Genomic DNA, 24,292 nt, shown 5'->3' on the forward strand with positions numbered 1-24,292 from the left:
TTTTATACTTTTTTTTTTTAATATTCAGTCTTACATTTGAAGTAGTGACAAATTTTACTGATTGAAAACTAGAAGTTCTGTTTGATAAGTCAAATAATTCTAGTAGTATAATTTTCACACACAAAATCAAGGTGGTAATGACATGTTTCCACATAGAGGAGAAAAAACATGCAACACCATCACTACATGCTTCACTGCTTTCATATCTTTGACCACACAATTTTTACTCCAGCCATCTGAGCATCTTCTGCATTAACTCAGTAGGAAGATGATTAGTAGGAGACTAGGAAGCCTTGGGAATCTCTCTGACTACATGATATTACTGAAGCAAAAATAATTGCTTTGAATGCTGAGATTTATTAAACACTTTTCCATTTTGGCTGGGTACAGTGAATTCAGTGTTGGTGCTGCATCCTTCCAATGTTGCAAAGAATCTCCTGCACGGTGCTATATGCTGCTTTTAAAATACTAGCAAAGCCACTAACAGAATTTTTTTTTTTTTTTTTTCCTCCTTTGTCTGTGCTTCAATTTCTTTGATCCAAGAAAGAGTATTTTGCCCCAAACCCAAAAACCATTGATGTGAAGAAGTGATTCTTTGCTATTATTGGACTTGATAACCAGGATTTTAAGACACTGGAAGTGCAAAGAAACTGATTTACAGCAATTGTGATCAACTTCTTACTTACAAGATCATAACACAGTGTTCTACTTGACTTTCAATTGCATAAAATTTTACTCTCAGACAGAACTAAATATTAGCAGGAGAGGACTCTGTGTCTTCTATTTTAATCCTGGAAAACTTTAATGAGGTACTATTGAAAAAAAAAAAAAAAAGAAAAAAAAAAGAAAAGCACCTTAAAATCTGAATGGTCTATAGTTAGTATCTTAAGAATCATCTAGGTTGGAAAAGACCTTCAAGCGCATCATGACTAACCACCTATCTTATCTGTTAAGGCTCTTTACTAGAGCATGTCCCTGAGTTGTGAACTGATTCATAAACATACACAGTACTGTAGGACAAAGGATAGACTTCATTTATCTCCTTTATGGAGAGAACAGATGGGTGGCTAAGATTCAAACACTAGAAAAGTGTCTACTTGCTTAGACCACCAGTAATAACCTCCTTGGGATCCCCATAACTTAAAATAAATTCAAAGACAGTTCTCCCTGGCTGATAATTTTATAGTAGAAAAAATAAGCCGGACAAGAGATTCTTAAAGGAGTTACAAAGGTAGCTATGAGAAAACCAAACACTGTCATTTAAAAAGGAGTTATCTAACGCTGCAATATGCTTTTCCTTACTTTCTATACTAATGCTTTTAAATGAGGATGCTTAGAATGCTACTATTCCTACTGATTGGAATGTACTTCTAGTTCTGCTGTTTTAAACAAAATTGCCAAAATATATCTTTTTGACATTGTGATATATGAGAATAATGGGTGGCTTAGTCATAAACCAATGAATCTGCCATATATATATTTTTTTGTACATGTATTTTTTTTTCCTAGATGCCATTAGTACAACAAGAACAGCTAAGCGGCATAACTCTCTTCTTTCTAAGTCAGATAAGGGCAGGAAGGCAGGCATTTATTATTCTTCACATATTCATAATATCCACCCAAACATATCTTCACATAGAATCCTTATAGCTTAAACACAAAGCTGGTGACTTAATTTTTTAATTTCAGAAAGGAATAATCAACCATGATTGTAATGGGAAGGTAACTAACCCAACAAAACTGGGAAGGTAACTAACCCAGCAAAACTGCACAAACGTGGCTCTCTCAGATAGTCAGCTGTATAATCAGGAGATATCAAGATGTTATAATCACAATATAATTGCACAATCAATAGATGTCAAGATGCTATAATCACAATATAATCAAGAGAGTTAGGCAAAGTAGACAACAATAACAAAAAGAGAATAAGTGGAAGAGCTTACCCTTTGGCTGGGCTCACCACAAAACACCAAGAGAGGGGATCTCCAGAAGAGATCCTTCCCCTCTGGTAGCCAGCTCTTAAATAGGTCTAGGAGCACAGGTGAATAGATCTTCCGGCAGCACAGGTGAATTGCCTTCACCTGTGCTCCTCTGGCTGACTCATGGCTCGCCTCAAGTGATCAATCAGAGGTTCAGGCCGTGACTCAGCAGTTCCCATACAGAGGCAGATGTCAAATAACTGTAGTATCATCAAAACTACACTCAAAGAAAATCTTTATTGAGGATGCAGATTTCTAAACACAATTTTAAACAGGCTGGATTTATGAATTTCTGATACAAATATTTTCTTTTTGTTCTATACAGTATTTTTAGCAGGTGAAAGGAAAATGTCACAGTTACTACTATACTCAGAGTACATTTTAATCAAATTGGAATTGTTCATGTTAAATCTTACTACTACTTAACTCAGTCATACTTTTTAAAATTCATATTGAACCTGTTTTTCTTCTGTTCCTGAGATGACATTATATTGCTTCACACTTGGGGCAACAGAATCTTTGGTCAGCAGCCTTTATTATGTGAATTTTAAAACTTGAATTCGAACAAGTTCGAATAACCATTAATAAATTTGATATTTTATGTTCAAAAAATTAAGTTAGGAGGAATTTTATTAAATCAAAGATTTTGCAGAAAGCATCCACACTTTGCTTCCTCTTTTGTCTTCTGGTGGGAAAAAAGACAACCAGGATTTTTTTTCTGCCTGACTCAGACAATTTGAAACTGAAAAAAGGCAAATTTAAGTAAAAATTACTTTTGATACACAGCCAGTGCTAATAAAAGTAAACCTTTTCCTGATGGTTCTAGACTGTAACTAAAAATCTAGCACTTTTTTGAAATCCTTTAATTACTCCTTTTCCATGTTAGCTTGAAGACAACTCAGAAAATAAATATTTCAAAAGATATTTGTTTCTCATGCCTTCTGAATTCTTAGCCAACTGTTTTGCTCTTAACCAATTCTGACATTGTAGGGATGAAAAAATATGTCTATATTCAGGGAAGAAAAAGGAAAGGAACAATCTCATAACCTCATATTTGACACAAATAGTCAAAATCTACTAATCCCATTTGACATGAAGCAATGGATTCTGTTTTTAAATATATAATTATGAGTTCAGTAAAGATGACGAAAACTAAAATGTAACTTAGAGAAGTATGACATGTTGTGTTTTAAAGAAATGAAAAACTACAGATATATTTTAAAAAATACAAAAAAGCCCCAAATCTAAAGCCAAAGGCCAAACACGGACACACGAGACACAGATCTGACTTCAGTACAAAGCAAGATCTTAAATTAACCACCTTTGAAGTCATGGTATTACATGCATTATTTTAGAAAGAAATCCAAAGTTGTCCACCTCTATTATTTTACTTCTAAAGTTAATGAATGTATCAGTTTTCATGTCATAATAGAACAGTAAAGGAGTTCATAACAGTCTTTGTCAAGATACAAACAGATTCTTTTTTACTGCTGTTATCTGATTCACTCACAAAGGAAGCTAACATTAAAAATGTGAGATGACCTCAAAATTAAAATAATTTAAACATAATAATTCAGGAAGTAGTATTATTTTCATAATTTAGCAAGAACATAGATAAAAACTGACTATCAAATAGTGTGACAAAATCACACAAAGAATCATAGAATCATAGAATCACCAAGGTTGGAAAAGACCTAAAAGATCATTCAGTCCAACCGTTCACCTATTCCCAATAGCTCCCACTAAACCATGTCCCTCACCATGTCCCTCAACACAAACACACAACTCTTCTTGTAGCTTCTTCCTAATCCCTTTCAGATTTTCCAGAGCTAGATTATCATAGAACGTAAAACTAAACATTTAGAAATCAAGATGTTATCCTTACATTATTGTCTTACATTACAGAAAAAAATGTAATCTTTGGTATGAACAAGCTATGAATCTGATGAAAACTCCAAACATCAGGAAATGATCAGGCTGTTGGAAGGGTTAAGTAGGATTTTCTTCAGTCCGTCTTAAGACACTATAAACTATGTTTACAACTAAGTTACGTTTCTACAGACTGTGAAATACTTCTCAGTCAGAAGTATGATGGACAATCTGAAATATCATAAGACAAAAGAACTAGTACTCAGTAGACACTGAAGTCACTCAGACAAACATAATACAGAAAAGTTATGCATCTGAAGAATGCTGACTTGTATTTCATTTTAGATGAGCAAGAGCAGCAAGGATATAATTTATTAATGGAAAAGCATTGATATATCCAGTAGCATATGCTGGGAGCCCTACTTTCTGAATTACACCAATGTCATGGATATTGTACTACACTTGGAAAGCATTCACACTGTTACTGAGCAAAACTATTTTGAAATGACATTGACTTTCTGAGTTTCTTGCATTAATTTTTCATCACTAGAAAGAATAAAAGAGAGAAATGTCACATGCTCTTCTTAATTCAGTTCTCATTCTTTCAGCAGGTGATTGCAAGCTATAGCAAAGTTTAGGCACCTGTCTTTTCTAGATAGGTTTGCTTAATTATCTAGAGGTTTGTCCATTAGTACATACAAATGTTCTTTCATTTTACATTTATTTGCCATACTCATTTTATATGCCCAGAGAAAATTCTCTAATTTGATTGCTTCAATTTCTAGGTTCAGTTAAAATCATCCATAACACAATCTAGGCAGAAATAGCAGTTGTATAATTGACTTCATGTTTTATTTATGGAATATAAACTTCAGCTACAGGAATGATTTTATTTTTTCCCTTGAAGTTGAAATGAAAATGCTGTGCTAGTGAAACATTTGGCCACTGAAAAACATGAAAGAAATAGACAAATTTATACTGTCATTGAAAAAGTACCATTCTGAAATGGAAATGACTTTCTTAAGTTTCATGCAGTACTCCGAAGAGTGCTTTGCAGGATATTTTACAAAGAACTTCCCATTTTTTCAAACAGAGATACCATGCATTTCTGAAGCATTGATCTTATGTGGAAGACAATTAAGTGGTCACATTGCTGGCAGCCTCAGTTCCTTTTCCCACTTCACAACTAAAAAATTGTTTCATTCTTCTGTTAGCCAACAAGCTTACTTTCTTCTAATTTATTCTGGAATATTTTTAATCATGTCCAGTTTAGAAAAAAAAAAAAAAAGATGCTTTACCGTAGATCTGTTTTTATGGATTCATCAATTCAAATTTAGAACTATGCACAATTTTAAGGAAAGGCTTGATTTAAAAACAAACAAGGAATTTGAGGTTATCCATTCTACAACTTTAAGTGCATGCTAGTTAGTCCTCAATGCTACCCCACGAAGACCATAGTCATAGTCCAATACGTTACTTTATGCTGAAGAAATTCATTGCAAAATTTAGTCCAGAAGCAGATACAAGAAAGACTACGAAATGTCCTGCGTTTTCAAAATGAAATGCTTCCCAGAAACTAAATGGATCTAGATTTCCATCATCCAGAAGCAGACTAAGATTCCTCATAATTCTAATGAATGTATAACTTTTACAGTAAAGCTCAAATCTTCACATGACATCAGAAGACTAATGCACGTCATATGCGTTTCACTGAATACGAACCTCAAACTCTTAACACATGCCAGCACACTATACAAACATGTTCTAGAAGAAAAGTATGAACATAATTTGGAAGTATTTAAGTTACTTTTCTGAAAAGAATTCTTGATTTTCTCTTCATCATAGCATAAAAAAGAATTTAAATGGGTGTTCAGTTGATTTTAATTAAGAAAAAAAACAAGTCTAAAACTTGCCTGAATGAACAGTGACCTGTCACACAAAATCACTGAACAGCAGTGCAAGTTTGATTCAACAGACATCTGCAAAACTTAAACATATTACAAGGTTGATTCTACTTTCTAGAACATGTACAAATAGATAAAAATAAAAATGATAAAGAATCAAAGCCAAAAAGTAAGATAATAAATTTCATGTCTTTTGAATATTTTCAAATCAATGATAACTATTTCAGCAGGAATAAGAAAATTAATATATTTGCTACCACTGCTCACCTTATTTCACATTACTACACTAAGTTTCAAAACTTCTTGGAATTGAAGAACAGATTTAACTACTTGTCTAATGAAAATGCAACTTCAAAGACTTGTATAGTCAACCGCTTCCCTTGATTGGTATTAATTCCATTAATTAACTTCAGTTTTAACTTCAAAACAACTTGCAAGACAACTTTAGCTGCAGTTGGAATTGCTTAAAACAAAACTTGAAAAGCAGACACACTTTAGAAATTTGAAAATGAAAGCATTTCCAGAATTGAAAGATTTATTCCTCTGTTATGTAAACACTATAAATGTAAAGCTAAAGATATGTTCAGAGAGACTGTATGCTAGTGAGATGCTTCAGCCTGCCCTACAAGGTCCTCAGTACAATGAAGCACATCTGAAACACTTCCACACTAATGCATGCAGCACAAGGAACAAGCAAGAACTGGAAGCCTTGGCTCAGTCCCAGAGCTTGATGTCAGTGTCATAAGTGAAACACGGTAAGAAGAGTGCTGTGACTGGTGTGCTGTGATGGATGATTACAGGCTCTTCAAAAGAGAAAGGCTGGACAGCCAAAGAGGGAAGGGGCACTGTCTACAATGGATGGACTGGATTGTATAGAGCTGTCAGTTGGCAGTGACACAGATGAGAGCCTCTAGGCAAGGATTAAATGACAAACAAATAAAGGATATGTCATTGAGAGTGTCTGCTATAGACCACCCAGTCAGGATGATGACATCAATGAATTACTTTTTAAGGAACTATGAGAGACATCTAGATCAACTGCCCCTGCTCTTACAGGCAACTTCAACTTGCCAGATACTAACTGGGAACACCACTCAGCTGATTCAAACAGGTCCAGGAAATTCCTATTCATTCATCAGCTTGATGATAACTTCCTGGTACAGGCACTAAACGAGTTGAAGAGGCAAGGTGCCTTCTTAGATCTGTTCTTTGTTAACAGAGAAGATCTCATAGGTGAAGTGGTGATTGGTGGCAGCTTTGGCCATAGTGATCATGAAGTAGTTGGATTTAAAATCTTTGGTGACAGGAAGAAAAGTGCTACCAAAACTTCAGCCCTGGATAGGAAGACTAATGAACTACCCTAGTTAAATTTCCAAAACAAGATTCCTATTACAATAATGCTAGACTGTTCTCAGAAATTAATCTTGATAAGATTTATAATTGATGGATAACTGGATAACTATTGGGAAGGATTTGATGTTTTAAAAGACAAACACACACAAAAAGCATAAAATTTACAAAAGAATTGGCTACTTCTCCAGATACTAAGTATACAGGGTGTCAAAAAAACACAAAAAGAAATTGTTTTGCATTCTTTTCTCAGAGAATATAATGGCATTATTATTCACTAGAAAGCTTATTGTACTTTTCTAAAGCAAACACATTTTCTCCTTTTATTTGCAGGATGTAACAAATTACAGATGTGGTAGCCTTTCCAAATACACAGGAAAAATGAAAATTCTAAGTTGATGAATTTTAGAATTGATTCTTTGCAAAATTTGTTTGCTTCTGTTCTTAAATCATAGCTCAGTATATTTACCATTAAATACTGCCCAAGAGATTATATATGGTCAGAAGACACATAAAATTTCATTTTCCCTTATAACTCTATGTATACGTGTAGTAGACTCACACATGGTTCAGTCTGCAGAATTGTTTTAGTTCTCACTTCTAGCTAGCAGCAAGCATCAAACTTATAAGCTCTGTAGATCATTCTGACAGCAATTATGACTTTGTTCAACAGCCCACTAGGATTTTAATGCTGATTGTAACAGTACATTGGCAATAGAATTCAAGCAACATCTCAAAATGATCTGAAGACAAATGGACAATGAAACAATACATTTTTTTCTGTAATATGCACAAATTTGTTCATGTCTAGACTGCATATGATTTAGAATAACCCATGCATGGTGAAGTACATATTAGTTGCACACACAACTTTCTGTACTCATATACACATGCTATTCTTATTAGTTTGTCCTCATTCCACAAGAAAAGTGTTCTAAAAATGTTGAAATTGTAAGTCTGCTAACAGTACCATTTGCCTTACACATTGTAAGTAGCCAAATGTAATTCAAGCTGAGCAGTGACAGAAAATGAAAAATAGATCTGGTGTTTCATGTTTGGAGCAGTAAATTATCATGTTATTCATTGAACTCTCCCTAGGCTCAGCCAGTCATACATCATCCGTCAATACTCCAAATTCAATCTATAAATTAATGTCATGATTTTTGTGCTGTCACTAAATGTACACTATTCTCAGGGGAGGTCAGGAACCACAGAAGTCACATTATTTTACAGGGTGACATATAATCACATATCCCAAGAGATCTGACCTACATTTTGCATAAATGAGCAGAAGCCTTTTTATCTAAGATGATATGTGGTTTCCACTGCAGCACAGTCAAACTTGTGGAGAGCAGGTAGGGTATTACACCAGTGATCCCAAAGGTGAAAGAAACAGAAATATGCTCAGACACAATACAGACTGTCAGGCATGAATTAAGTATTTGTACCTTTCATTATAGTTAAAGAAAGGGAAAATAATGGAAAAAAGGAAAGGAAAAATAAAAAAGGAAGTCTACCACCTGTGTACTTCTCTGTTATCTTGAGACAGAGACAATGATATCCCAGTACCTTCCTGGAAACCACACTGTGTCAGGATAAGGAATTTGAGTGACTGATAATCAAAGCAAGTAGCTGAGCTTCAAACCCAAGAGTCTTAATAATGATGGTACTGATAATTAATTAAAAAATATTTATATAAATACACAAAGCAAATGATACACTCTTAAGTAGGATTGTGTTACAGTTGCTTATTTGCCACAAGTTCCTTAATGCATCAATATTTCTTCACATAACTGCAGGTTCTGTGGGTCCTAGATACGCTTGCTGGAAACAGGTAATAAAAGCTAACTCTAAAGCCTGAACAGTACCACAGAACACGGCTTGCCACATTGCAAGTCTAGCATCATATTCTATGGTACAAGAAAGTGGACAGGATTCTATTCTAATTCCACTGCAAACCAGATGAGAAGAGCAGTAAATGTGCAGAGACATGATGCCTTTCTATGATAAAGCTGCGCTATTTACAGACCAGAGCTGGCTTGCAGCAGGCTGGCTTGACAGCAGAGCAACTGGTTGTATCTAAATACAAGTATATAACAATAAAAGTTCTTTATCAACCCAGCTCTTCATCAGGCATTGAAAAGTACAGTTCTTTGCAGATGACACATCTTAATATGCTGCTAACGCTTCTGCAAGATTCTACAGGATAAGCCTCAAGGCACCAATTATTTGCTTCTAAGAGTGCTATTCCTAGAGCTGGCTTGGACTTTTCTCATTAAATGTAGATTCATCAAGATGTAAACACACTATCAGAAATCCACCCAATCATTCTGACTGTCTTCCTGGCAGGGTACTAAGAATCCAGGATTTTGGTGTCAAGAGGTGTTGTACCATGTTGATGGGAGTCAGTAGTCTAAAAGCCTGGGGAAGTATAACTACACTGGAATAGTTACACGGTTCTCAAGTTCTGCCTATATTTCCAATAAAAAGTGCTTGTTTAAATCTCACTTTCACAAGAACATTTCTAACATTGTTGAATTGTAATTGAACAACACGGGAAGGAGAAGATTTGAAAACAAAAATATACATTATTCTGTTTTGTTGTGTGAGGTGTTAGTCTAAGTCTAAGAAAGAAAATAAACCTGTTTCTCATGGGTATACAATAAACTTCTTAAAAGGTAGGTGCAGTCAATTCTCTTCTGAAGTGTGTAGCACAGCAGAGGCCCTTGGAACACATTATTGAATAAAAGGCATAACTCAGTACGGGATGGATAAATCAAGGCAGAGAAGACAGGCTTTTATTCTACTTTCAACTATATGCCAGTATGCCATTATTTTTTCAGTCTTAGAACTCCTTATATATTTTTGTTTAAATTCTAAACAGACAAGACAATCTACAAGTTACATTACACTACATATACACAGTGTATGTGTAGTGTATATGTATGTATAGACACACAAATACACATGAGCTGCTCTGAAAGTAATGCCTCCTATTCTACTGGACGCACTGACGTAGTCTCACAACGTCAGAGGCAGATGTTGGTTGAACCTTCTCATCAATATTTAATTACATTTTTTTGCTCCATGACAGGTGACATAGAATTCTATGATTCTAGGTGGCAGTAGAGGGGCAGTCGAACAGAATGGTGCCTGACATGAAAGTGTATGTGAAGCAGAGGGGTGTCGTTGAATTCCTTCACGTGGAAACAGCTGAAACCACTGACATTAATTGATGTTTGCTGAATGCTTATGGAGACCAAATAATGGATGTGAGCACAGTGAAGTGATCAGTAGTGCATTTCAGCAGTGGTGAATGCGACATGAAAAACAAACCACATTCTGGATGGTCATGCACAGCTGTCACATCACAAAATGAAGAGCTCTTGGAAATGCATAGCTGCTGGTGGTGTCAATGTGAAAAAACAGTGTTTTGTAGCTGAGAATTCACTCTGTTATTGTGATCTTTGTATCTGTGGCAGTTTCCAAGGAAACAAATAAGAGACATTACTTTCAGGGTGACCTATGTTATATATATATATATATATAAACTTATAGCTTCTTATTTCTTAGGGCAAATTACTTTCAACCTTATATTCTATCATAACTGTAAATGAACAGTGATTGTTTACTTCACTTTTTTTATTTCAGTCTAGGACTTACTCTATATCGTTCTGTGCTGCCTAATAATGAAACCACCAATTAGCTAAATGACGGTCAGACTGTCATCTCAAATGCAGGGGCTATTAAGAATTCAGTTCTATGATCATATAATAAAATCAAGAAAATATGTCAAGGAACCTGAATAGCATGAAGAAAAAGCAACCCTAAAGAATATAATATCTCAAAGTATTTTTAAAAGTTGAAAGTCTTCTATCTTACAGAAAGATGGTAAGAAATGACTCTTCTTTATGCAGAATGACAAATACTTAGTATGAGTTTTTCCATGAACACCAGAGAGGTTGTTAACATGCATGTTTAAAAGGTACTTTAAATATGAAGACATTGAATTTGCTTGTAATCCTTTTTCCAGCCCCATGTGTCATTTCACAACTTGAGTCTCACATGTAAGAGGGCATTAAAAAACAATGCTGGAAAGGATTTACCTTCTGTGTCATACAAAATGGTCTGCAATTTGAATGAATGGGTATGTTGCTTTGTTTTGTTTTGAGGAGGAAGACATTCTGGACTTGTTTCAGATTCTTGTTTCAGATAATAATTAATCTATTCTTACGTAGTTTGGAAAGTCAACTGTGCAATTTCTCTGTTGAATACCTAGATATGGCTACAGGATATAAGCATCTACATAAGTCACTAGATCAGATCATATATGTGGATTGAATAAGAAGAAATTTTTCTCTATTTTGATTTTTTTTTTTGACAAATTCACATTTCTTACAGATAATAGCAATTGCAAATACACGCTACAGCTTTATGCTTGAATAAGGAGGCAGATTCTCTACGTGTATATATATATATATATATATATACATTAAATAAATAATACCCATAGAAGTTCTCCGCCTTAGATTTCTAGGCTTTATCACATGAATCTGTCACTCAGTTAATTAAGCCTCACTTCCATGCCTTCTGCAAAATACTAATAAGATCTCAACATATGATACATTTTTATGTATAAAACTCATTGAGATTTCCAGATAGTCTCCAGAAGTAATTTTATTGTTTTGCTCAACAGGTCAATAGTAAAAGCAAGACTTACTTATATTGTGAGATATATAGCATCGAAGGTATATTGAAAATAGATAGTGCCTTATTGCCTTACTTTCCAGTAAAAAGTATTTACATGTTAAGATGCAAATTTGGACGTTACCAATCAAGATTAAAACTATTCAGTCATTGAAATTAATTTATGCCATGAATATTATAAAGGATAAAACAGTATCTCCATATCTTTCCTTCATAGGACTGGCAATTATTTATGATACAGTACATTTATGAAATCCCCTAAGAATCTGAAAATGAGATTAGGAAGAAATCCTGTTATATATGAATGCACGTAGTAATACTGCCATATTCGAATATTAAGGTAAACAGCCAAAGGTCAAAAAGAACTTTATTTTTCTTGTTGTCCAAATGTTAGACCATGTTTTTAGACAGCATTTTTATGGGCTTGTGCCACTACACTTGTACGGACTTTGTTCTGTTATAAAACATGGAGTCTGTAGTTACTGCAAGGTTCTTTGAATGTTTAACAGCTTAGGAGAAAAAAATTATGAAGTTTGTATTAAATTAGATTCTTCCATATCTCTGCATGTCTGACTTCACCATCACTAACCTACCTTCTATCTTTGCACAATGGGAAAACTAAACACATGCCAAACTTCTAGGGCAGAGGCTTGAGATATTGACATATATGCACTAGTCTCTCTAAAATCAACATTCAGCTGAACGTGCACTGTCTACAAGATGAAGCTGAAATCTGCTTTCCTTCTCCTGTCTGCAGTTGCTCATCTTCTGCAGAAAGGAAGATTTTTTTGTACTCTTTCACTCTCGAGTTCTACACACTCTAACATGCATGAATTGCTATTATCTTAGCTATCTTGCTTAACTTTTGTTCCTATGGGAACAGTTTAAATTTAAACCCTTCTGAGCTGAACTGTGATAAGGAGAGCACTTACAGTGTCTACGCTTCAATATATTTGCCTAGGAAGAAAGAACTAACACAGAACTACTCCACTTACCTAGATCCAGAGTGTTAAACATTAGTAAAGAGTGGCAGATTTACAGTAAGTGAACAGCAAGTGTAACCAATGCATATCATATCTGTGTATTATATCTTTACTGAAATAAGGAAAAAATTTCAGCTTCCTTCAAAACCTGATTTGCCATAATGTAGTCCCACCTGAAGCTTAACTTTTCTAATCTCTGCAGTTAGAGATAGTACAACTTTCCTTCTCATCTTGTCACAATCTCCATGTGTGCTCCTGCAATACCCAATACTGCAATACATGTCCCACATTTGCCTAACAGACAGGGAACACAGCATTGAGTACAGCTTAAGAGAAAACTATGTGAGAGAAGTGGGATGAAGATCATTTTGTGCATCCCATGCTTTCAAATTTAACTGCTGGTAATTCTTCAGAAGCATTTGAGCTTCTTTTCTCTCTCTTTTTTTGTTGTTGCTGTTGTTTAATACTTATTAGCTCTAGAACTATGTATGCACCTTAATGAATAATCTCAAAGTGGCTGAAAAGGATGGAATTTAATGGTGTAGTACCTGTCCTATCAAAGAATGTTTCCTGGAGATAGGGTAATTTTTTTTTTTAATCGTCTTCCATTTATTAATTATACATACCACTAGTGTGTGCCAAAAATAATGCAGTAATGTACTTCATTAAGTTACCCCAGAAAAATGAGGAACAAGAAGTGACAATGAGAAATGAATGAAAATCCAAATATTTCTAGTTTATAAATATTTATACAAAGTTGTAATTTTTAAAGTCAGAATAAAGAAATATACTTTTAGGCAAACATAAAATAATTAATAAATAAAAATCATTATTAATTACACGGCAACACTGGTCAAGGAAGAAAGAGAATACATATCCTCAATTTTAATTTTCAAATATGACATTTATAAGCACTGCTCAGATATACTAAGACTCTATTTAGGAAACTATTTTACACCTTCATGATGAGTTTCAAATACACAAACCTAACAGTGAAAATCTGGTTGTTTTTAAAGCTTATGTACTTATTTGTATTGATAGTAACACCAGCAGGAATGATCGCTAGTTGTTCATCTTAAAGCCACATTGTATCACTGTGATTTCAATCCCAAACCTTCAGGCTTCTTAGCTGTCAAAGGATACAGTATATGATTGCATCTAACGTTCCAAACTATTCAAGCACAGGGTATAGAACAGAGTTGCCTTTGCTTTCACTTGTGAGAACAAGAAGCACTGCACATAATCAGTGGTAATTTGGCAATAGACTCTAAGGTTTTTCAGTTAAAAAATGAACAGAATTTGTGTCCTTTCTTAAAAAAACAAAAGTAGAAGATGTATTTTTTTAAAGAAGTTTCAAAGAAACATAAGAAAATGGTGAAAATAAGATTAAAAGAAAAAAATATATACAAAACTAAAAGACACTACTGAACACATTCACACTCAACACAGTGCATCATTCAACAAAACGTAAAACCATTTTTTTACAGTTAAAACAATACCTATCACATACTCTATACTCAGGAAAATATAATATAAAATAAAGAACTGCTTATTTTATGAATGTATAAAAGAGCTTTATCAAGGTAACAATTATTATAATAAGACATTTAAGAAATTAAAATGGTAACTTCTACCGAAGGAAGGGCATGAATATTATTAGCAGTTAGGTTAGGTCAATATACTGTGTCGATACACAAGGTATATCTTTATGCTATGTTGAATTGTCATAGAAATTTCAAATGAGCAACACTGACATTTTTCAATACCACAGTTCTATTTTCCCCCAGACTTGTATAGTGGAAATTTTAAGAGAATGTTGAAATACAGCCTCCTAAAAATAATGAAGTTGTTGGCTGTAATGACTCTTCAGACTGCAGTTCATGTATTCCTGAGAACTTCTTCAGTTCACCTACTTTGTAGAATATGGCACTGTACTGAGGAAAAACCAGGCTGTATCTAGGGGGCTGTCTACATTTGTTCCTCATTTTGAGTTCTAAGATTGTTCTGTGGCTATGGTTTTGCCACTTTCTGTTGCTTCTGTCACATCTCACTCTCTACTCAAAAAAATCACTGAAATCACATTTAGCGCTAATTCATCTTTTGTCTCTGAATGCATATCATTGGGAAAATAAAAAATAAGAAAAAAGAGCAAACAACCAATCAACCAAAACTGCACGTAAGTATTTTTCTTCTATCAGTAAGTTTACAAGTTCGTCAATTTTCCTCTGCAGTTGGGAATTTGAAACAAATTTTACACAAGCCTATGCTTCACTAAGCTTAAATGAATGTCCCTTAATATTTTGCTGATGTCACTGAAGGAAAAGTCATGCTCCCATGTGGTTCATAACTGACATGGTACAAACCATTCAATTTCTGTATTAGCAACTACCACAGTGGTAGCACAAGCTTCCAGCTTTAATCAGCATTCATGTCCTCCAATTTCATTTTCCTGTTGGTCATGCACAGCCAGCACGGCACATTGCATTATATCTACAACTTCAGAGAGGCATTTGGGCATTTCAGAATGCCTGTCTGACTGCAGATACTTGGGTGACTGCCGTATTACAGACATCAGCTTTGTAGGGAAAAGAGCTTCTCAATAACTACAGTTGTCTGAGCACAGCTATATCTATACAAAAGACTAGCAGCAGACTTACAGGAAAACAACAACAACAAAAAATCACAACATTTTTTTGAAAAAAAAAAAAGTATTAGGAAAAGACAGCACTTCAGACACAGTAGCTAGAATAGTTCTACTTTGACATTATGCAGTCAGAAGCTCAGCACTGGGTAAAATTAGCAGGAGGCATGGCAGGTACGAAAGGATGAAGGCAGCTTTTTACCTGGCAGCAGTGTACCAGGGTATACTGCAAGTACTTCTTGCCACATGTCCAATTTATTAAAGCATGGGATAAATTATGCAAGAGGGATGAATGAAAAAAAACACAACACATTAAACATTTTAAGAAGGTCCTTAAGTGCTAAGAGGTCATAACGCCTTCAGTTTATACTGTTATGGATATTCAGCTGTCTATTTTTACAAGGGCTGCTCCGAAAGTAATGCCTCCTATTTTGTTATGTTGGCTGCTGATGCCAGAGGCAGATGTTAGTAGCATGGCAGTAAAGGCTGAAGCTTCCCACCAGTATTCCATTACAGTTTGTTGCCATGCAATTGATGGTAGCAGGGGGGCAGTTTGACAAAACAGTGTCAGACATGGAAGTGTGCATGAAGCAGAAGTGTGCCAATGAATTTTTCCATGCAGAAAAAATGGCATCCACTGACATTCATCAATGCTTGCTGAACGTTCATGGAGACCAAGCTGTGGATGTGAAGACAGCAAGGTGGTGGGCGGTGTGTTTCAGCTGGTGTCACTGGTGACAGTGACAAAGTGTCCCCTCCACTGATGCAGATATTTAGGAGCATGGCTTTCGTTCACCACTGGTGAAAATGAATAGCTAATGGTGGTGACTATGTTGAAAAACAGTGTTTATAGCTGAGAATTTGCTCTATTGAATAATATTAATTTGTTCTTGTGAAAAGGTCACTTTTTTTCAATCACTATTTTTTCCCTGATGTATTTAAAAGACAACAGTAATATATTTTCAGCTTTAATTACGCTGGAGTAAATAGGCTAGATTTCTCAAAACTGCTTCAGTTCTATTCACAGTATTCTATCCTCCCACTTTTAAGCTGCTTATATGTTTGGCAACACTGAACTTTATCTCATCAAAATGTCAGCAACCTGAGAGTATAGCATTTTCATCTTTCTAAAGCAACTCAGAATTTTATGATTTTGATAACAAGGTTGTTAAGGCTCCCCTAATGACAATAACTTTCACATGACTTTCAAGAAGGCTTAAAATGAAATATCAGCATGTTCTTCACTAAGGTGGCAGCAGTTTCCCATAGTCTGAAGAAGGATTCCCACTGCTTAGAGTTGAATGAGTGACAGACTACATTTCACATTCTTTAACGAGCCATGACTTCTCATTATTTTACTTCCACTGAAACAAATTTAATTGAGATGATTTAAAAACATTTCTTGCTAATCTTCACACTCATAACTCTCTGCCAGTCAAAAAGAAATAAAGCAACAATAAGCAGGTTCCTTCTCTTCCTGAAGAGAAATGAGTCTCAAAGTCTTGCTACCCTGTGCTTTCAATTGGAACTGTAACATCTGATATTACTTAGCTCTTCAAAACTTTCAGTAGATCTTCAGAATCAAATAAATCCTGTTGTAGAGCTGGGAGTATTGGTGGTAGTGATGGGAAGAGTTAGTTGATAACAAAAGCATATTGAATATTTCTGTTTTTCTATAGAATATCTTCATTATCAAATGAAGATATAAAATTAGGTGCTCTTTGGAATGCTATTTTGATGAAATTCTAATGGAAATATGAGGGCTATAGCACATCCAGAGCTCAGGCTTGCCAGCAGCTGCCTTAAAGGCAATAAGAATGCTGAAGTCCCAGAAGCCGAAGGAACTTAGTAAAAACACATAGGCTCCCATGGTGCACACCCAGTGGGCTGATATCACAGCTTGCAGGCTTTCTGTTTTTCAAAGTGTTCTCTATCTTTAGAGACCTATTTTAGATCAGAATATCATTTTACTGGGCTCAATATCATGATTAAGAAAGCTACACATCGGACAAACATGCTGATTTTCATCCTACACACTTTGTAGGATTCTAGACTATATCAGAAAAGATATCAAATCATACTATCAAAACCAAAATAATATGTGTTTTTTTATAACAGCCCCAGGTACAAATCTGATAAAAAAAATCTATCTCATATTGTGCAGTCCCTGTTCAATCAACCTGACTTAGCTTTGAGCACCACTTCTTCCTCCTTTCCAAGAAATTACTGACACTATGCTCAGTAGACCTTCTGCAATGGGATCAGCACTGCTGTCCTTCCATTTGCCTCTGGAATCTCTTCTGTATATCTAGAGACTCTAAAGTGGAAAAACATGAAACTTTGAGCTCAAGAAGGTCAAACACCTATGATTTTTGAATAAGATTTTTAACTGAACCAAAACCATTTGAGCATGTCATTTCCACTAAAGCTATGGGAGAAAAAAAAAAAAGAGGCATTAGTGGAGATAAGGATTTTGGTGTTAACTGAAGAAATGGCCTGATTTGACTAAACAAAACCTATTGTGTATATACACCATGAGAATGTTAAAAGTTTAGGCATTGTTCCATAGGAACCACTGCCATTAAAACATTTCTTTAGATATCTGAGAAGAAAACCTTTTTAAAATACCAAGCAACTCTAACTATTCCCCAAACTTCACATAGTTTCATAACGTAAAGCAAAGTTCTTAATACGCTTCAGCAGCATTAAAAACAATAATAGTTCGCTGCGGGAAAACATAGATTTGGAATTCTACAGGGTCAGATTTTAATGAAACGACGCAATGTATCTATCTCATGCAATGAAGGCGAAGAAGTTTGGACTGCTGAGACAGACTGAAGGCACAGAGAATGACAAACTGGTTTAAACTCCATCATATCATACAATTGTAGAATTGGAAGGTTGGAAAAGACCTACATAGATTATCTTGTCTACCTACTCCACCACAGGCATGGACATCTCTTATTACATCAGGCTGCCCAGAGACTCATCCAATCTTATCTTAAACACTTTCACAGTTAAGCTTTGTAAATCATCAGAAAATGCAAAATAGCCAATGCTTTTATAGCTCCATCTGTATTCTCAGATCAGGTAGTTGTAGGCAGCAATATGATCCTCAATCTGTTTTTTTTCCCTGGCTGAACAGGCTCAGCTCTCTTAGTCTCTCTTCATTGATAATGTGCTCTAGACCTTAGGCAGCCCTCCACTCTCTTTTTTCCAGCACCTCAAAACTCTTACTGTATTGGGAGCCAAAACTGGACAAAGTTGTCTCACAGATGTTGTCTTACAGAATAGAGGAGAGAAAACACCTGGACCTGGTGTCGACTCATTAAAAACACAGTCCAGAACACATTCAGCTTGCCGTCTTTTCAGATACTTGGCTCCAGTCTGCAGAGTTGCCTGAGATTATTCCATCCCACAGGCAAGACTATTCATTTGCTCTTGAACTCCACAAGATTTCTGCAGCTCATTTCTCTGGCTGGTCGAGGTCCCCGTAACAGCAGCCCTGACCTCCCAGTTTGAGCCACCCCCATTTGTGTCATCTGAAAACTTACTGACAGTGCCCCTCATCCCATCATGCAAACTGTCAATCACAGAATTGCAGGGATTGGAAGGGACCTCAAGAGATCATTGAGATCTAGTTTGCACAGGCAGGCATCCAGACATAGAATCATAGAATTTTAAATTGGCATGGGTTGGGAGGGACCTCAAGGATCATCAAGCTTCAAGCCCCCTGCCACATTCAGGGCCACCAAATTCCACATCTACTACTAGATTAGGCTGTCCAGAGCCCCATCCGAGGAGACTACACAACCTTTCTGGGTGACCTGTTCCAGTGCTCTCTCACCCTCACTGTAAAGAAGGAGGACATTAAATAGTATGGGTGCCAGCACTGATCTCTGAGGGACCCACTATATAATAGGCACCAGACTGGCTTCGCACAGCTTTTCACGACTCTATGCCTGTTTTCATCTGTTTTGCCTTTTTTCTATCCTCTTTACCACTACATGTTCCATTGTTTTTTGGTGGAGCTACAGATGGAGTTTATTGGAGGCTGTCAGAGGTTGCTAAAATCAAAGTGCGTAACAGCCACTTCATCAGTAACAATTTATTCTTTAAACTAATCTTTCAAGTGAAATATACCATAAGACTGTTACATACAAATGCATTTCCAAACAAGAAAACACTGCACTTTAATAGCGCAGTGCTCGGTGTCACATAAAAGTCATAGAAATGACCTGTCATTATACACCACAATTCAATCATTCATTATATTATATAGCAGTTTAAACTGCAGACTGTTTGACATCCAGCTTTACAATATCCCAGGGTTTTAGCTGTTAATTACCTGCTCTCTGCAGTGGCATTATACTTATTAGGTAGTAAGTGCCTATAGTAAAACCTGTGGAAAAATGAGTGTGTTTCACATGTTGACTTAAGTCAACAATATTGCATAGGTATTATTTACTCATATTTACAAGTTTGACTCCAAATCTCCAGCCTTTATACCATCTTGCTCCAGGCACAGATGAATAATGGAGGAAAGAGCTCTACAGTACCTCAAATATCTCTCAAAGTATATTACAAAAGAAAAAAAAACAAAAAAACAAAAAAACTTAAAAAGACACCTTAACATCTAAACCCCGAAGTTCTTGTTTACACCAAATTCGTTTAAACTTCATATTTTTCTCTGTTGTTTTAATTCATCTGAGTAAGACTGATGTACAGCTTGATTACTTCAAGCTAGAGATGCAGTACCAGTTGCTTACCTGACTCACACGCAAATGTCTTTGACGTCTCATCATGAAAGATAATTGCCACTGCATGCTTCTTTGTCTCTCGAGGCAATCTAGTTATGTTTTTGATATTGTGCAGCTCAGTTACCTAAAAATGAAGAAAAATAACTTGTATAAATAATACAAGTAAAAATACTACCCATAAGCGCTCAATTTTTTGCTACCATCTATTTTTTTTCTCTCAAAGGCTGGCTATATTTGTAGGTTTTTCACTGACAAAAATACATAAATTAGTTAAAATCTAAAGTTACAAATAATTCCATAAAATCTAATTAAAAAAAGATGAATAGTCTACTTCTCTAATGAAGTTCTGCTTGTAATAACTGCATTTTCAAAGATACTGGAATTCTTGCTATTCCTCTGTAACTTTTCTTAATTTCTATATTCATACAACTTTGTTATGTTTAAGAATCTACATTAAATATATATCTAATGTAGAAACAGCAGTGTCTTATTAGTTAAGGGAAGGAAATCAATGGCTGTGCCAATCAGTAACACTATACTTATGTGGTATAGTCTTTGTCTGTCTTTAAAGTGTAATCATAATCCTCATAACTCACAATTTCATTTTTCAAATAATAGAAAAGCTTATCAATAAAAAAAATAATCTTACAGCAAATTTACAGAATAAACAATCAATTTCCAGCTTGCTTTGATGAAAGTACATGACTACGATCAACAAAAATAAAGGAATATTATTTCATTACAGAGTTGGTATCACAGTCTATATTATGATGTTTAACACTTGTTATAAAATGTTCTTGGTTACTTCTACTTCTTGGCAAATCTTGTCTGTTTATCTATTAGTTAAGTTTTTCATCCAGGCAGGACATATGCCTCAGGCAGAATTAATTTCTTTAAAATGTCATCGCTATAAGTTTGGTCACCTATGGATAGGGAAAAAAATAGAATGAAAGTAGGTACTTTGTTACTTTCCATTCTTATGGTCTGTGCACAGCTCTGACATTCCTGCTAAGATGCTAAGGAAAAAAGTTTTTATGAGATATAATCTTCATACACTGCTTTAAGAAAAAAAAAAAACAACATGTTAGAGTAAAGATTTCTAAGAGTTGAGAGCAAACAGAGCAATCAAGAAGAAATGGAAAGAAACTGAGACAAAGAACAAAGTGGACAGTACAGATGCTGATGACAAACTTGAGACCTTGACTTCAGCAAAACTCACTCTATTTAGCCTCTGCTGCACAAGTTGGGTCTAAAATGGCTCCAGATATGGTCTAATAAGTATAGCACATATACAGATAAACACTGCCTGTACTGGCAGTAGTGCTCCTGTTCATACAGCCCAGTGAACTGCTAATTACCTTTGCTATTTGAGGCTAAGCTCACTGCCCCCCCTCTCTTCCTGCAGGGCTGCTTGCAGTTTGTCTGTCCCCATCCTGTCATTAGAGGGCTCTCCATTCCACAGACAGCACTTGGTCCAGTCACAAGGTCCCTGTTGGCCTATTCCTGCAGCCCACTCAGGTCTCTGACTTTGGGCATATCAACACAACTTGATATCATCTGCACAAGTGTTGAATGAGTGCACCCTCTGTTACCTCCTCCAGTTTCTTGATGACAGTGTTACCCAAGAGATGTCCCAGAATATACTTTGAAGACAGTAGCAGTCTTACACTTATTATTGACTTCCTGGTGGAGAACAAACCATTAACTATGACATTCTGAGCCTAACAACTTGACCATCTTTTTGCAATATAGACATACATCCACCCACCCAGTCAGATTATAATGCCTGAACTTGGATACAAGAACATGGAGGGGGACAATGTCAAAAATTTTGCTAAATTTGAGGTATTCAATGGCAGACATTGCTCTCTCTTCGCTCCCACATCTGGTGATTTCATCACAGATGACTAATCAGATTGGTCAGGTATCATGCACCCTTGGTAAATTCATGCCATATCCCAATACCATCTTTTCCTTTACATACTCAGAAATTTGTTTTAAAAGAACAGTCTCCATGGTTCTTCCCATATTCTAAGATGAGATTTTTCAGACCCTTAGTTTGCCCAGGGTGATCTTTGGACTTCATATATACATATATATATATATAAAATGCAAACAAACAAACAAACAAATAAATTTAAGGACTAAAGCACTTGCATTAGCAATGGGTTCTTAATCCAGTACAATTTTAATTTCAGCCATGCATTTTCTAGGCTTTGCAAAAATCTATTTGTTTTTCTATTTTTTGCTTAGGGGACAAGAAAGGATCTGACCAATGCAAATATCACTGTTTCATTCAGAGAAAGTGCATGACTGCACAATATTGTAGAAAATTCTTAAATCTTGTTATGCTCAAAATGGGAAATGTTATTTTCTGGAATTGCAGGAAAGGAAACATAAATGTTATTAATAGTGACAACAGGACATAATAAGTCTTCTTTCAATCTCTCTGAAACAGTAGAAACCTATTATTTTCTTTATAATTTAAGCGTTAAAAGATTTTGAACGCCCTCTTCTTAGAGGCATTCAAAGCCAGGCTGGATAGGACTTCAAGAAACCTGGTCCAGAGGGGCATGTCCCTGCCTACAGCAAGGGCGTTGGAACTGGATGATCTTAGAGGTCCCTTCCAACCCACATCATTCTATGATTCTACTACAGAAAGATCCTGCAGTGTTGGTAAGTTTAATAACAGATTCAAAAAATTTATATTACTGGTATCCAATTCCATCCTCTAAAAGCCTCCTTCATACATTTATATATGGTGCTTAGATCCCCCGCTCTGTCTTCTCCATGCTGAACAATCCCAGGTCTCTCAGTCTTTCCTCATATGAGCAATGCTCCTGTTCCTTCATCATCTTTCTTACCCTTCATTGGACACTATCCAGAAGCACCATGTTTCTCACATGCTCACCCAAAATTGGACATAGCCTTCCAGGTGTGACCTCACCAGTTCTGAGTTGAGGGGGAGGATCACCTCTTTTGACTTGCTGGTGATACTTTGCCTAATGTATCCCAGTATAGTGTTAGCCTTCTTTGTGGCAAGGGCACATCATTAGTTGATGTATATCAAGCTGTATATAAGTATTTGCTCTAGTTATAACTATTGGACCAGTCAACAGATTGACCAGAAAAAGAAAAAAAAAAAAAAAAAAAAAAGTTAATAATATCAGCTCATATTGATGAGATAACAAAAAGGGAGGTCATGCTAAGTTATATGGCCCCTAGTATTTCTATTGAACATGTAACTTTTAAGATCAAGTGGAGGTATGAATCTTTGTTCCTATATTCATCTTTTGAAATTATATGCTTCCCCTCACAATCAGAGCAAAAAAGACAGAGATGAGCAATAATGCTACGAATATCTTTCCTCCCACCTTCTAGAGAGAACTGAAGCTGAGCAAATTCTAAATTCAGGGTTTAATATTAAAGAAGCATGAGTCATTTTTCTAACTACTGCATGTTTGTAATTAAAAAATAAATATCTTAAATTAAAAAATAAATATCTTAAAAATTTGTATTCTTTTGTATGAATGAAAAACAAACTTTGTTTTGGCAACCAGACTGCTTTATCTTAGTGATTTTTTAAAGTTCTAATTTCTATATGCATTTTAAACACTTCTTAAAGGGAAACTGCATCATTTTATATTTGTATCCAAATATCATTGTAAAGAAACAAAATAGCTTTAGCTTCTTTTGAAATAAATTGTCTCTTTGAAATCTTTAAGAAGTTTCAGAAGACTAATCAAACTGAAAATTTATCAAAAAGAAAAAATACTACACTTCTTTTATGAGAATGAATTATGTAAATTGACATTTACTAAGCAAGACACGTTATGCCAAAATTTGCTCACAGTGCTACTGTAAAACCTTGTTCAAAAAATTCTGTCTAATACAGTAAAACACTGCTTCTTTACAATAAAAGTTAGTATTCTGTAATTATATAGACCAATGGTAACCTTGTACCAGCAAAATGAAAAAAAAATAAAGAAATAATTTAATATGCTTATAACTCCTACTCAGACTTTCCACAAAATAAAATGAAATATTCAAATGATGGTATTAAAGATTGCCTACTTAAAAAAAAAAAAAAAAAAAAAAG

At 35.2% G+C, this 24,292-nt stretch overlaps 1 protein-coding gene across 1 annotated transcript in view; it reads right to left on the reverse strand.

Moving 5' to 3' along the window:
- DOK6 (docking protein 6) overlaps window positions 1-24,292 on the reverse strand; it is a 233,876-nt gene that overhangs the window by 102,338 nt on the left and 107,246 nt on the right. Inside the window, exon 3 of the mRNA XM_042869705.1 lies at window positions 20,203-20,317. Coding sequence (XP_042725639.1) covers window positions 20,203-20,317 — 115 coding nt within the window. The remainder of the gene's footprint in view (window positions 1-20,202; window positions 20,318-24,292) is intronic.

Source organism: Lagopus leucura, unplaced genomic scaffold (assembly GCF_019238085.1).
Source record: "Lagopus leucura isolate 7727_CA_CO unplaced genomic scaffold, USGS_WTPT01 Super-Scaffold_100002, whole genome shotgun sequence".
Taxonomy (NCBI): Eukaryota; Metazoa; Chordata; class Aves; order Galliformes; family Phasianidae; genus Lagopus; species Lagopus leucura.